This window comes from Chelonia mydas, chromosome 8, assembly GCF_015237465.2.
Source record: "Chelonia mydas isolate rCheMyd1 chromosome 8, rCheMyd1.pri.v2, whole genome shotgun sequence".
NCBI classification, from domain to species: domain Eukaryota; kingdom Metazoa; phylum Chordata; order Testudines; family Cheloniidae; genus Chelonia; species Chelonia mydas.
Window position 1 is genome coordinate 28,585,994 of NC_057854.1, and position 15,137 is coordinate 28,601,130.

Below are 15,137 nucleotides of genomic sequence, written 5' to 3' on the forward strand. Positions count from 1 at the left end.
TTTCCCCATCTCAACTTATTATATGAGTGCTGAATGAAGAATCTAATGCTCTTTACTAGTTTACTTCAATACATTAAACACTTGCTTTATAAAAACAGTCCCTGGCAAAGGAATAATAAAGAGACGTGATAGTACACACTGGAAAAAAGTCTTTCCTCAGCACATTGGTTCAACACAGTGCAGAATTCAGCCCAGTTGGTGGTGGATTTAGAGCTTCACTCTATGAGCAAGGCACTTCCATTATCTCACTTTTTCAGTACTAATCCTTCTGAGCATGAAACCATTGATACTTGACGTGTAGGAACACTAAATGCCAGATTTATCCATCTAACTCAGGGGCTAGTCATCTTTCTGGCAACATACAGGGATAACAGTGGGAGGAGGAAAGGGCCTTTTGCAGTGTATATTTTTGAGCACAGAAGTCAGCTACTCTACTTTTTACTTGCTTGTTGGGTTCTATTGTGTATTGTTTGGTGGAATGTGAAGAAAGTGATTTTAAAAAGGGGGGACAAGCTCCACACTCTTCAGAAAATGCTGACCAGTCTGTAATCAGAACCCAGACACATTATCCATTTTTCATTCCTTTTTTCCTTCTCTTTGGTTCACGTTGCATAGAAGCCATGCCATTTGTAGAGCTTGTAGCTAATGTATTTTTAAAAGCAATGTGCCCAAATGAAGCAGTAATATATCAGCACTGTGGGAAATAAAGGGTTTCAATAGAAAAGTATAACAGTGTCCTTAAATGGAAGTAACTCAGACCCCTCAGAATATTAAGATGTCAAACTGTTCTTTCCAGTTCTTTAAATGGCAGATAACTGTCTAAGGCCAAAAGGTCTAGGATGATTTTAGATTGCTTAGCCATCTCTGTTTTCTGTTTTTTCCCTCCTAAAGCAACAATCCAGCTCACAAATACTACCTGGCTGTGGATCCCGTTTCGGGTTCACTGTACGTATCAGACACCAACAGCCGACGAATTTACCGAGTCAAATCCCTCACTGGTGCAAAAGACCTGGCCGGTAACTCTGAAGTGGTGGCAGGGACTGGAGAGCAGTGTCTGCCGTTTGATGAAGCCAGATGTGGAGATGGAGGGAAGGCAGTGGACGCAACCCTAATGAGCCCTAGAGGTAAAGGAAGTAAAAGAGACTGGAGAAAGCAATTGTCTGAGGCTAGGCTGGATCTGGATATAATTATCTAGTAATTAAATCACTACTTGCTTGGTAATTTTTATTCTGTGCTTTAATCACAGTGGATTGGCAAGCGATTATGCTTTAGTTAAAACAAACTTTATTACCCCTTCACTGTTCGCTGCAAAAGGAGATTTCACAGCATTGGGCTTCCTCCTAAAAGGAAACTTGCAAACAGGAGAAAACACCATTGTTTGAAACACAGTCCTTTTTGGGAGGAGGAGGGATGCCTTCTGTAGTATTTTTCTTAATTTTAGTTCTGATGTTCATTAGCGTATTCCTACAAATGGGAAAAAATGGATCTGTGTCTTTTTAAGCTGCTTTATAATTTATAGTAAGGTGCCATAAAGGATTTTGGGGGATTTTTAAGTATTTTTTTCATCTCAAACGTAATCAGGAATAGAGTCTTGTCTTCACTATTTTGCTTGGAGCACTGAAATTGGTGACTTGAAAGCCCTCTAATTAAAAGGGTGGGTTTGTCAAGTTGTTAGCAAAGAGTTTTTCTTTCCATTCTTGTGTTAAGCAGATGGCATTAAAACCAAACAGAAAACCCCCACAAAGGCTCTTATTCTGCAAGCACTTACATAGTTGCTTAAATTTATCACAAGTAGCCTGAGTGAGTGCAGTGGGACTACTGGCATGTGTAAAGTTAAACACATGTGTAAGGGCTTGTCTACATTTAAAACACTGGAATTGCTGTAGCGCTTCAGTGAAGATGCTTCCTAAGCCAGTGGGAGGGCTGCTCCCATCAGCATAGTTATTCCACCTCCCTGAGAGGTGATAGCTAGGTTGATGAGAGAATTCTCCCATCAACCTAGCACTGTCTACACCGGGGTTAGGTCGGTTTAACTGAGACGCTCAGGGCTGTGGATTTTTCACACCGCTGAGTTATGTAGTTATACCAACCTAATTTCCGACTGTAGACCAGGCCTGAGTGTTGGCAGGAATGGAACTCAAACAATTTTAAAACATCCTGAGTGAAAACCACTTCCACTCTCAGTCATTTTTAATTATGTCTATGGGGTCAAAACCTACAAGTTCTCGAATTACACATAGAGTCTTCCAGGAGAAATGAAATCTGAATTTTTCATGTAAGAATCAAGGAGAAAAATCTTTCTTTAAAAAAATAGTTTCAAGTTTATACAGAGGCAGAAAAGAGCATAGGGCAAAATAATAAGTTAATGCAAGATTCAAGATTAAGGTTGATTTGTTAAACAACCACGGGATAAGTCAGCATAGTTCCATTGACCTCAACAGAGATACATTGATTTAGCTGAGGATCTGGACTGCAGTGTCAGGGGCTGAAGGCCTGAAAAAATGGGGATGAACAAAAAAGCGGCACCTTGTAACCCTCCATATTTGGAATAAACTTATCAATAAAGCATGAAACCAGAGCACTGATTGTTGCTTATTTTGTAGGAATTGCAGTGGATAAGTACGGGCTTATGTATTTTGTTGATGCCACTATGATTCGGAAAGTTGATCAGAATGGAATTATATCAACTCTGCTGGGCTCTAATGACCTAACTGCTGTTCGACCACTAAGCTGTGATTCCAGCATGGATGTCACCCAGGTAGAGTTTTACTTCCTTTTTGTGTATGTGCCATACAACAGATGGCTATTTACTTTGGATAATTGCCTGGCCATTCTCTGTAGAAAATACAGTATGTTAGACTCCTCTGAAAAAGGATTTAGAGGGTATTGGTGACATTATGGAGGGCAGGATAACAGCTTATATAATTAGTTACTGAAAAGAATGAACCTACCCTCTTGCGGTGGTTAACACAAGTTGTTTACACAGTTATAGAGAAATAAGTTTGAGATAATGGAAGTTATTGTATAATTGCCTTTTATTTTTCTGTACTTGCTGTAGACTTTCAGTAATGTAGCATTCAGTTCTTTGCAACAGATACATAATTAACCAAAGTTAGCACTGTTCATAGCTTTAATTTGTACATGCAAGTCTTAAGTAGAGCATTTAGTTCCATGATTTACTCTGTTAAACCATTGACTAATTTGCTGCCATTTCACATATAATTGTTATGTGTTGAAAACAATTTACTTCTTCAGTGTGAGTTTTACAATAATAATGAATTATCATGTGGTTCATAGGTGCGGCTGGAATGGCCAACTGATCTTGCTGTCAATCCCATGGATAACTCACTTTATGTCCTGGAGAACAACGTCATTTTACGGATCACAGAAAACCACCAGGTTAGCATCATCGCTGGACGTCCCATGCACTGTCAGGTTCCTGGGATAGACTACTCCCTTAGCAAACTGGCCATCCACTCTGCGCTGGAGTCAGCCAGTGCAATTGCCATCTCACACACAGGAGTCCTTTATATCAGTGAGACAGATGAGAAAAAAATTAATCGACTACGCCAGGTAACCACCAATGGAGAGATCTGCCTCCTAGCCGGAGCAGCTTCAGACTGTGACTGCAAAAATGATGTCAACTGTAATTGCTATTCTGGGGATGATGCTTATGCCACTGACGCCATCTTAAACTCCCCATCCTCCTTAGCTGTGGCACCAGATGGCACTATCTACATAGCTGACCTTGGAAATATCCGCATTAGGGCTGTTAGTAAAAACAGGCCCGTTCTTAACTCTGTCAACCAGTACGAGGCAGCTTCTCCAGGAGAACAGGAGCTGTACGTCTTCAATGCTGATGGCATCCACCAGTACACCCTCAGTCTTGTTACCGGAGAGTATCTGTATAATTTCAGCTACAGCGCCGATAACGATGTCACGGAGGTGATCGATAACAATGGTAACTCCTTAAAAATTCGTCGGGATAACAATGGAATGCCACGCCATTTACTGATGCCTGACAATCAGATTGTCACACTGGCTGTCGGCACGAATGGTGGACTCAAGGTAGTGTCTACCCAGACCCTGGAACTTGGATTAATGACTTACAATGGAAATAGTGGGCTCTTGGCAACAAAGAGTGATGAAACAGGGTGGACGACCTTTTATGAGTAAGAAAGTTTTTTATATTTGTTGAGTATGCATTTCTCTTTCAAGTGAGAATGGTTAGGGCCTAATATAATGCCCATTGAAATCAGTGGTAGTCCTTCTATTGGCTTCAATGAACATTGAATCAGGTCTTTAAATCTTGATGTAATAGGGTCCTGGAGCCACGTGTGTGATTTTGTTAACTTTAACAGTCTTGCAGTATCCTTACATAAGGGCCTGAGAGGATGCTTCCTGTGAGTTGCTGAGCACCCTAAAGTCCCAGTGCAGAGTATGGTTGGTGAGGGAGCTCTCCCACCTCCCAGCAAATTGCTAGCACCTTGTAGGATCAGTAACTTGCATTTACACTGCTGTTTGCAGGACTGGGCCCAACTTTCTTTGCCATAAGTGGGAGTGCAAAGAAGTCCCCTTCTCCAAGCTGGTCTGCTCAGTTTACAACACAATAATTTGTGGTTACACCCCACAGGGCTGCCTCTGTCAAGAGATTTCAATATTAGTTTCTCTTGGAACTCAAATTACAAGTCTTGCTGTTCAAATGTCAGGATATTGGACCCATATGACATATAGGAGATAAAGTGTTGATTAACTTTACTGATTGCTCATTCTTGAGATAGGTGAGGAAATTAGATCCCAAGGTCTAGACCCCAGTGTGACTTATATAATTTGTAGATAGCCCAAAAGCACATTGGTTTTCATGAGCAGGTAGATTAAAAAAAGACAGAATTTCCTCTTTAACTGAAATGGATCAGAGATAAAGTGCCTAGGTATATTAAAAAGCTGGAAAAGCAAACCAGATTTTCTCTAACAATTATCCTGTCCTTAATAGTGTTATTGTAATTTACATGGCAACAAGAGGGTTTCCTAAATAAGTAGCACTATATATGCTGAATATGTGTATATATATATGCTGCACTATATATGCTGAATATTTTGGCTTTTAACTATGGCAAGGCTTTCTATCTAGAGATTGAGAATTTTGCTGAAATACTTAATTAGTGGTACATTTATTCATAATTTTTTCCAAGTTAGACTTAGACAATATTTGTCAAGCTTTATTTACAAATGACTGGACCTAGGTTTGTTTTTCTAAGATTGTCCTCTGAGCAATAGCTTTTCCCCACTAACATGTGCCAAAGCATCGTATCATGTCGCCTACTACTTAAACACTGCTGACTTTTTGTAAGAAAACAAAACAAAAACAATACCTGAACATAAGTAACTGCTTGATCTAGCTGGAGACGTAACTGAATTATCAGTGCACATCAACATTATCTGTGTTTTGTGTTTGGTTTATAAAAAAAGGAAAACAGTGCCATCTGGTGGTCACTGTATAATTTGACCACCCAAATTTGAACATCTGTTCATTTTCATATATCTTATAGGTAAAGCTGCATAATTGTTATCTTTAACAGGTAACAGGCCTGTTTCCTTAACATATGTCAGATATTTAATTAGTTACATTACTGAGGCCCAAGAGAGTGCTAAATACTGATCACTAAATCAAATTAATATTAACTGTATCTGACTTTTGTGAAACACTCTTGATAAGGAGATGTGCATGGGATTTTAGATAGACCTTTACTTAGTCGTTATTGATTATCAATAGTTCAAAGTTCACTAGATCACAGGCAGTATCTATTAGTTTGTTTCCTAGAAACTACACTTTAAATCAAACAGCACATATTTTAATGAATGGATACAAAATAATTACAAGTGCACAGATTTAGATGAACAAAATGGCAATATTACAATAATTTTGAATAATTACAAATTACAAAAACTTATTTTTTTAAAAAAATTGATAATTAGAAATCTTTTTTTTTTTTAAATTACCGGTATAAAAAATTCAAAATTACAATATTGGTTTACCTAAGGGTAATTAAAAGTCATGATTGAGACAGTATCTTGGTGTGATTCTACGTGAAGATTTCTGAAACGTTTTCTCAGACTACTAAAGTGGAAATATGACTTGCATGTTCTGTGATGTGCTGACATGCATCTTGAAAGTATTATATGTTATTTTTAAAGTGTTCATAAAATTGCTAGGTGCTTTCAGTCGGACTTTTCCTGGTGCTAAGCACCTCTTAGTAGTATGCCTGGTATTAAGTAATACAGGATTAAGCACTAGATTAGTAAATTAGTATGTTTGAGAAAGGATAGATAGTAGCTAATTGTCTCCTCTGCTTTGCAAGTAAGTATTGCAGCTGGGCTAAGTACTATGTACAACAATATACAGCCCGTAGATGAGAAAGGTTATGCTTTCTGTTTATCTAGAATGTCACCAGTTGTATATGCATTAGCACCCTGATCATATTCTATACCCTTGCAGCCCAAGTTTTTTCCATGTAATTAAAGAACAGAGCCACATGATCAGCTCTATCTAGGTTACAAAACATCTGTAGTATGCCATCCACAAAGCTGTCTGTGTCTCTGGGGCATTTTTAGTTTCAAGAAGAATGTGCGTTATACCAAGTGTGTGGGAAACAATGTGTAAAGGGTGAAACTTAACCCGGTGTGTAAAATGCAAATTCTCCATATGGAAAAATGTGACAAAGGATAAACAGAGGCATCTAGTTGGAGCTGACTCTGTGTAGCCAATTTACTGTGACTCTTTAACATCCTGAATCCATCCCAGCACAAAGCTGTTTTGTTAATGAGATGGTAAGTAATGGTTAAATAAAATATAGGAGAATCCCTGTCGACATAGCGCACTGTATTTGTTTACATTTTAGATTGAATGTGTGAAGTATTTCCAGAGAGAGATCTCTCTTTCTATCATTGCTGCATTTGTTTTGGTAAATATAGGATCATAGCAATTAAAGATGGAAAAAATCTATTGAATCACCAAGTCTGTGCTCTGTAAAGGCAGTATGTGTTACCTCCAACACCATTACATCCTCACATTCAAATACAGATAATGAGTCCCCTTTATCATAATAGGATAGTGGAGTTGTGAAATGACAACACAAAAATCTTCTTAAAATGCCAAAAGCTTTACAGATTTTTTTTTAAATGCACTTCATTCACATTATGAACAGTCAAAGCTCATGAGTAATACAACAGCTGACAACAGGCTCACTTAAAATAATTTAAGCTTGGTTTTTTGGGCATGAGGAATAGATCTTTGAAGTGGTCCCTGATGATATCCCACTTGACCTTTGGAGTATCCCAAGAAAGTAATGAAGTTTTCCCTTGAATCAGACTAGTTTTTATAAGACACAGAAATAAGGATATGTTTAAATGTATGTGGATATACACCTTGCCTATCTCCAAATTAGCGCAAATGCTGCTGTTACACCTTTATTGTGCTTCATATCTGAAACCAACCTAGCTAAATCCTTTCTACAGCCTGTCTACCAGGTGCATATTTTAAACTTCTAAAGGTCAGAACTCAGGCCTTAAAGAGTGCACAGTGCACTTAATCTAAATATTTAGGTGCTCAGATGTTAAAGCAATAGACACATTATAGGAATTCTGTATAGAATGCAGAATAGAATATTGACGCAAACACGCAGAAGGGATGCACAATGTAATCAACAATACTTGGGACAATTTGAGAGGCCTGCAAACAATGTGGCAAAAATGGTGAAAGGACCAATAAAAGTCTTCTCTCAAAATATTATTTATAACCTGAATATGTATGTTGAGAGATGATTGAGACTGAATGCATGGATAATCACAGTGCATTAAATCTTAGGAAAACCCAGTATATGCCAACTGAAACTACTTCACCCATTAACCAAAAAATAAAAATAAAAAAGGATCCATTCACCTTTCCCCTCTTGTCATGTTGCAGTGGTAATAACAACTCCAGGTCAGATCGTTTCCTGAAGATTAATGGCTCCCAGCTGAGTCTTAGGTACTAACTTCTCCCAGGCACTCATCATTTCCCAGGAAATGTCCTGCTCCATCATAGTCATTTTTTAATAAATGCATTATATCTGTCTGCTGCACAACTCCAGGAAATCAGTTTATGAGCCACCAGCATCACCCATTAAAGAAGTTTTCATCAACTGCCCTATTCAAAATCATTGATGTTCCTATTTCCAGGGTAGCTCTTGATCTCACCCACACCTCATTAACTCTGCTACTTACATTCCCTCCTGGGCAATATTGTAGGTACAACATGGGGCAAAATCCTGGACTCACTGACATCAGTGGTAGAATGCCCATTAACTTTAGTGGAGCCAGGATTTCACCCTGGGACTTCATTTTAGGAACATAGGAGTTGCCTTACCAAATCAGAGCAGTCCAGAATTCTGTTTCAGACAGTAGCCTCCACCAGCTGTTTATAAGTGGAAGCAGTTCCACAGGATAATTATACATTGTGTTAAAAAAAATAATAAATAAATAGTAGTATTTCCTTTTGTCAGTTCTAAATGTACTGTCTTCGAGTTTCGTTACAATTCTGTTTTTCTATTGGGACAGGAGTAAGTAAGATTGTCCTATTTTACTTCTCTATATATTTGATGCTACAATTTATATATATAATTTATACAATGATTTTGTATACCTCTACCATATCCCCCCCTTAAATTAAACAGCCAGAGTCTCTTCAGTCACTCTTTTTATGATATTTGTTTCATGTTTCTAGTTAGTAATTTTCATCCCTTCCATTTCTGCTACATCTTTTTCAAGATAGGGTGATCCAAACTGAACTGTGTCCCATGCAAGGGCATACCTCTGATTTATATAAATGTCATTGGAATATTTTCCATATTTTCTATTCCATTCCACTTTGAGCAGAGATGTTCAATGAGCTGTCCACAGTGATGTCCAGTTCCTTTTCTTTCATTAATTTAAACCCCAGCAACGTGTATGAGTTGTTCAGATTATTCTTGCCAATTTGAATTATCTTGTGTTTAATGGTAAATCTCACCTGCCATTTTGCTGTGCATTCACCTAGCTCTGAGATCACTTTAAAGTTCTTCACAGACTTTTCTAGTCTTAATCTAAATAATTTTGTGTTCTACAGATTTCACCACCTCCTTGTTCTTTCCCTTTTTTGATAATTGGTAAACATATTAGTCTACACTGGTGCAGACTGGTAGAGACCTTTGGGGCCACCCTACTGTTAACCTTTCACCAAACTGAAAATTGCCCATTTATTTTTGCTCTTTATTTTCTGTTTCTTAGCTGATTTTGGCAGAATTCTATGAGTACTTCTTTTTCTTAATAGCCTCTTGTGAAGGACTTTTTCTGGACTTTCGAAAAGCCTTTCACAAATTACATCAACTAATTCTCTCTTATCCAATATCTTGTTGACAGAGAATTCTAACAGATTACAGAGGTGTGATTTTTCCATAGCTAATCCAGTTGTAGTGGCTTGAAAATATTAAAATATGTATTGATTCTGGGCCAAATACTGTTCTCAGTGTCAACATTGTAAATTCAGACTAACTCAATTGGAGTTAGTCTGGATTTACATTGGTACAATAGAGACCAGAATTTGTCTAGAAAAACCTTAATTCACAACCATAGATTGTTTTCAAACACAGCTTATTGAGCAACTCAAAATGTTCTAAAAGATCAAGATCTGTTTCATGCCATATTTTAGCAAGAAGCTGCTGCATTAATAATGTCAACTAAATGAAGCATATAACTATACACATGCTTATTCTGCTCTCATTAATTTATCTATTAGCTATGACCACGAAGGACGCTTGACCAATGTAACACGTCCCACTGGAGTGGTGACCAGCCTTCACAGGGAAATGGAAAAATCTATTACCATCGATATAGAGAATTCCAACCGGGATGATGATGTAACAGTCATTACCAATCTCTCCTCTGTGGAGGCTTCCTATACAGTGGTTCAAGGTACAAGAGTGTACTTTTCAGCGCATTAGACACAAACACCAATATCTCCCTAGTACTTTAAGGGAGCCATTCTCAAAAGATTCATATCATAAGTGCACTTTTGAGCAGGAAAAAGAATAACATAAGGTTCTTGGAGGAAACTCCCATACATGCTCTGTGAAAATGGCGGTTCCTCAGGTCAGGCAGGGGAAGTTTTGTCTACCCTAGTTGAATCAAATACAGTATGATCATTATCTGTTGTAAATTGGCTCTGCTAATGCCTTTCATGTCAGGTTTACTTTACCCACATTCAGAGTGCATTGCACTCCATTGCAACGTTGGCTATGACTTTAGGGACAAAAAGGTGGATTCTTTACAGTGACGTAATGAACTTGTATAAACTATCTCACTGTAAAATCCTAGCTGAGAAAAGATGCAGGCAGTTTTTATCATAGTGTAACTTGATGAGATCAGCCCTGTCGCCCTGATTTATCCAAGTTAATTCTTTCAAGTTAATGGAACTGCTCATTTGAGTAAAATGCAGGATCAGGCCCTTTTCTGATGCCATGGCCAAAAAAAATTGTGTACCATGTTTTCAATGCAGCATGACCACATCAGAGAATGCTGCCACAGCTGAGATACTGCAGAAGAAATCAGCAACAAAATGGTTAAATGTTACTTTGTGTGAAACTTTCTGACATGGACCAAACATTGTATATGACACAATGTAAACAGTCACAGTTACGGAAGATAGATTGAAAGGAGTTTAGTGGATTATGTTTTTTTAATTAAGAGATAATGTCACTGGAATAAGAGCATTGTCACAGGACAATAGTCTCCTTCTGACGTATAAATGTCAACATTTATAGACTATTATCCTCTGACACCTCCTGTTCCAATGACTTTATTTCTGTTATACCAAATGATTAATTATGTAGATGCTGTCTTTTTGTCAGATGGATATTGATGCTTTGGTGAGCTGCGCACAGCTGAAGTATTGAAAAGCTCCATTCTGATTGTCTTACAGAATAGAGCTGGCTGTGTCAACCAGTCAGAGAATAACATGGCTATAAAAGTACAGTTTTATTTTTATAACTTTTATCAGTAAGCGAAAAGGCCAGACATCTGATTGGCTAGCTTAGCTTCTTTATGGTGGGATAAAGAATGACACATACACACATAAAGGATTGTGGCTGCCAGCTTGTATTGTTGGGGTATCGCACCTTTGGGATTTAAAACTAATCTATAACATCGCACTGTGTAGTTGCTGGGAGGGCAGTTTTTAAAAGACTGAAAAAGGGATTAGTTGTTCACTTCTGACAAAAGATTCCAATGGTCTCTTTTTACATCACAGCATTTAATAGGCTTGTTATTCATCCCACAGTTCAGTTAAAAAATATAATTTTCCCCTGAGTTTTGTTCCTTTTAGAAATGCATCCACATAAATTATGGCGCTGAAATACATCACTATATGTTTTGATTTACAATTAAGAGTAAATGGAAAACAACAGTATAAATTTTAGCACCTCTGCAGGCTAGCAACATTAATACCATTGTTCTTTACATAAGTCAATAACATTGGTAATATCTACCATAGCACAATTCAGGCAGGCTTCGTTTGACATCAGTGGAAGTACCATGAAAACCTATTAAGTTGATGTTATCTTCTCTTTATGACTAAAGTTGCTAAACTTTGTTTTTTATTATTTTACTAGATCAAGTGAGGAATAGCTACCAGCTCTGTAATAATGGCACTTTGAGAGTGATGTATGCCAATGGAATGAGTATTAGCTTCCACAGTGAACCTCATGTCCTGGCTGGTACTGTGACCCCTACCATAGGACGATGTAATATTTCCCTGCCAATGGAAAATGGCTTAAATTCAATTGAGTGGCGCCTAAGAAAAGAACAGATAAAAGGCAAAGTGACGGTGTTCGGAAGAAAGCTCAGGGTAAGTGGAACTCACTGTTACAACAACAACCTTTTGTCCTGTATCTAGACCGTTTTCTACTCAAAATGATATTTTATTCAATTCTACTTCATAAAAATGAATAAGACAATGAAGTGAACTAGCATTGGTAACGTTTTATGTATTTGAGAGGCCAAATAAACCTATGGAGTAGTCTGCTGTTACCAGTTATCAGAAGCTCCATCAACTAGAAGATTCAAAAGGAGGCTGGTAAAAAATACCCTGTAGAGTCACTATAGTGGAATTGCCATCTTTCTAATGAGCTGTAATATCAAAATCCTGACCACTTGTTGTCTATCAATGTACTGTGGAACTCTTCACAAGAGTTCTTCCAAACAAAATTCTAGTTCATGTAATTACATTCTACTAACCTAAATTCCCCCTGCAATTTCTCTGAGATAAGTATTTGTCTTTATTTCCTTTTGTAAACTGCAAGGCTGTGTTAAACAGCCACGATTTTCCCTCCCCCCTTCTTCCCCAAGGTGGCTAAAATTTCCCTGTGGATGAAGTGGCCCCAGTATGTAGAGATTGAAAGGCACATTGGGATACTGGGAAGAAAAATGTGGTGGGTCTCATCCAAAGCCCATTTAAGTCAATCAGAGACTTCTGTTGGCTTCATTGGGTATTGGATCAAGCTGTATATAGAATCCTAGAAATACAGAGCTGGAAGAGACCTTGAGATGTCATCTAGTTCAGTCCCCTGCGCTGAGGCAAGACTAAGTAAACCTAGACCATCCCTGACAGGTTTGTCTAATCTGTTCTTAAAAGCCTCCAAAAGACAGAGATTCCACAACCTCCCTTGCAAGCCTGTTCCAGAGTTTAAGAACCCTTATAGTTAGAAAGTTTTTCCTAATATCTAACCTAAATCTGCATTGTTGTAGATTAAGCTGATTACTTCTTGTCCTACCTTCAGTGGATCTGGAGAACAATTGATCACAGTCCTCTTTATAATACCTCTTAACATATTTGAAGATTGTTATTGTGTCCCCCCTCAGTCGTCTTTTCTCAAGACTAAACATGCCCGTTTTTTTAATATCTCCCCATAGGTGGGGTTTTCTAAATCTTTTATTATTTTTGTTGCTCTCCTCTGGACTCTTTCCAGTTTCTCTACATCTTTCCTAAAATGTGGCATCCAGAACTGGACACAGTACTTCAGCTGAGGCTTCACCAGTGCCGAGTAGAGCAGGACAGTTACCTCCCATGTGTTAAATACAACACTCGTATTAATACACTTCAGAAGTATATTAGCTTTTTTTTTCAGCTGCATCACATTTTTCACTCGTTTTCAATTTGTGAGCCACTATAACCCCTAAATCCGTATCAGCATTACTACCACCTAAACAGTTATTCCCCATTTGTAGATGTGCATTTGTTTTTTTCCATCCTGAATGAAGTATTTTGCACTTTTCTTTATTGAATTTCATCTTGTTGATTTCAGACCAATTCTTCAATTTGTCAAGGTTGTTTTGAATTCTAATCCTGTCCTCCAAAGTGCTTGCAACCCTTCCCAATTTGATGTCATCTCAATTTTTATAAGCATACTCTCCTCTGTTATCCAAATCATTAATGAAAATATGGAACTCTGCCAGACCCAATATTGACGTGGAGGGACCCTCTAGACCAGGGATTGGCAACCTTTGGCACGCAGCCCATCAGGGTAAGGCCCCTGGCGAGCCAGGCTAGTTTGTTTACCTGCTGTGTCTGCAGGTTCGGCCAATCGCAGCTCCCACTGGCCCCGGTTCACTGCTCCAGACCAATGGCCAGTGGCCCACGCCGCTTCCCGCAGTCCCCATTGGCCTGGAGCAGCGAACCGCGGCCAGTGGGAGCTGCGATCGGCCAAACCTACAGACGCAACAGGTAAACAAACCGATCTCTGCTCTAGACACACCCTCCCAGTTTGACAGTGAACCACTGATACCATACTCTTTGAGTATGGTTTTTCAAACAGCTGTGCACCCACCTTACAGTAATTTCTTCAAAGCATTATTTCCCTCGTTTGCTTATGGAGATGTCATATGAGATAGTGTGAAAAGCCTTCCTAAAATCGAGAGATATCACATACTACTTCCCTATCCACTAGGCTAGTAACCCTGTCAAAGAAAGAAATTATCTTCATTTGGCATGATTTATTCTTGACAAACCTGTGCTGGCTATTCCTTATAATGCTATTATCTTCTCTGCGCTTACAAATTGATTGTGTAATAATTTGTTCCAGTATCTTTCGAAGTATCAAAGTTAGGCTGACTGGTATATAATTCTCCAGGTCCTCTTTGTTCCCCATTTTAAAGATAAGTACTGTGTTTGCCATTGTCCGGTCCTCTGGGACCTCACCCATCCTCCCTGAGTTCTTGAAGATAATTGTTAGCAGTTCCAAGATTGTTTCACCTAGTTCCTTAAGGAATTGCATAAAGTGTTCTTATCATTAGATATTATACAGTGAATCAACTGCTTAGTTATTTGCAGAGAGAAATAAGACAGGAGATGTCACATTCTAACATTCTCCTGGTGTTTAGTGGTTAGCAAATTCTCAGCACTGAGTTATCAGTAGTTCTCCCTGTTTTCTTTATGCTGTCTGTATCTTCAGAGTTGCATGCTCCTGTATTTTTTTAAAAGACAAAAACTGGAATGAGATTAGCAGCTAAATCCTTAATGACTGGATTTCAGGACTGTGTAATTGATTTTTGATATGCTGTAGTGTAGAAGTTGATTATAAGTAGTAATCACTCCTTTTCTAAGATAAATCAGCTCTGCATTTTGACTAGGTCTTCAAAACAAAAATAAATGAGGCCCTAAAATAAAATGGCTATAATCCTTACTCTAAATATTAAAAATTTAATAGAGGTATTTGTGGTAATTAGCTGAAGTTAAATGCACAAATCTTAGAGCTGAATTCTTGCCAGAGTTAGATTTTCTTCCATCATGTTTATGCAAACCAAAACACAGCTTTATCTAGCAACACCTCAACATTTAATTGTCTGGTGTTAGTTCCTGTAACAATAATCACATATCCATTTAGCTCTTTTAAATGGAAATTACTATGAGATTATAGCAGGTTGAGGGGACTGAAAATGCAATTTGAAAATGAGGGAGAAAGCGTAGAATTTATTTGCATTTCATTTATTTTAATTCACCTTTGTAAACCGTTTAGTGAATGAAATAAAAGCAACTGTATTGGAAAATTGTGAGGGAGCAGGTGGGATGC

The 15,137-nt window shown here is 38.1% G+C and overlaps 1 protein-coding gene across 3 annotated transcripts in view; it reads left to right on the forward strand.

Moving 5' to 3' along the window:
• TENM2 (teneurin transmembrane protein 2) overlaps positions 1–15,137 on the forward strand; it is an 832,723-nt gene that overhangs the window by 802,091 nt on the left and 15,495 nt on the right. For all 3 annotated transcript variants that reach the window (XM_043521038.1, XM_037906816.2, XM_043521040.1), the window contains 5 exons: positions 892–1,124; positions 2,604–2,758; positions 3,298–4,172; positions 9,812–9,987; positions 11,682–11,917. In XM_043521038.1, the coding sequence (XP_043376973.1) occupies positions 892–1,124; positions 2,604–2,758; positions 3,298–4,172; positions 9,812–9,987; positions 11,682–11,917 (1,675 nt within the window). The remainder of the gene's footprint in view (positions 1–891; positions 1,125–2,603; positions 2,759–3,297; positions 4,173–9,811; positions 9,988–11,681; positions 11,918–15,137) is intronic.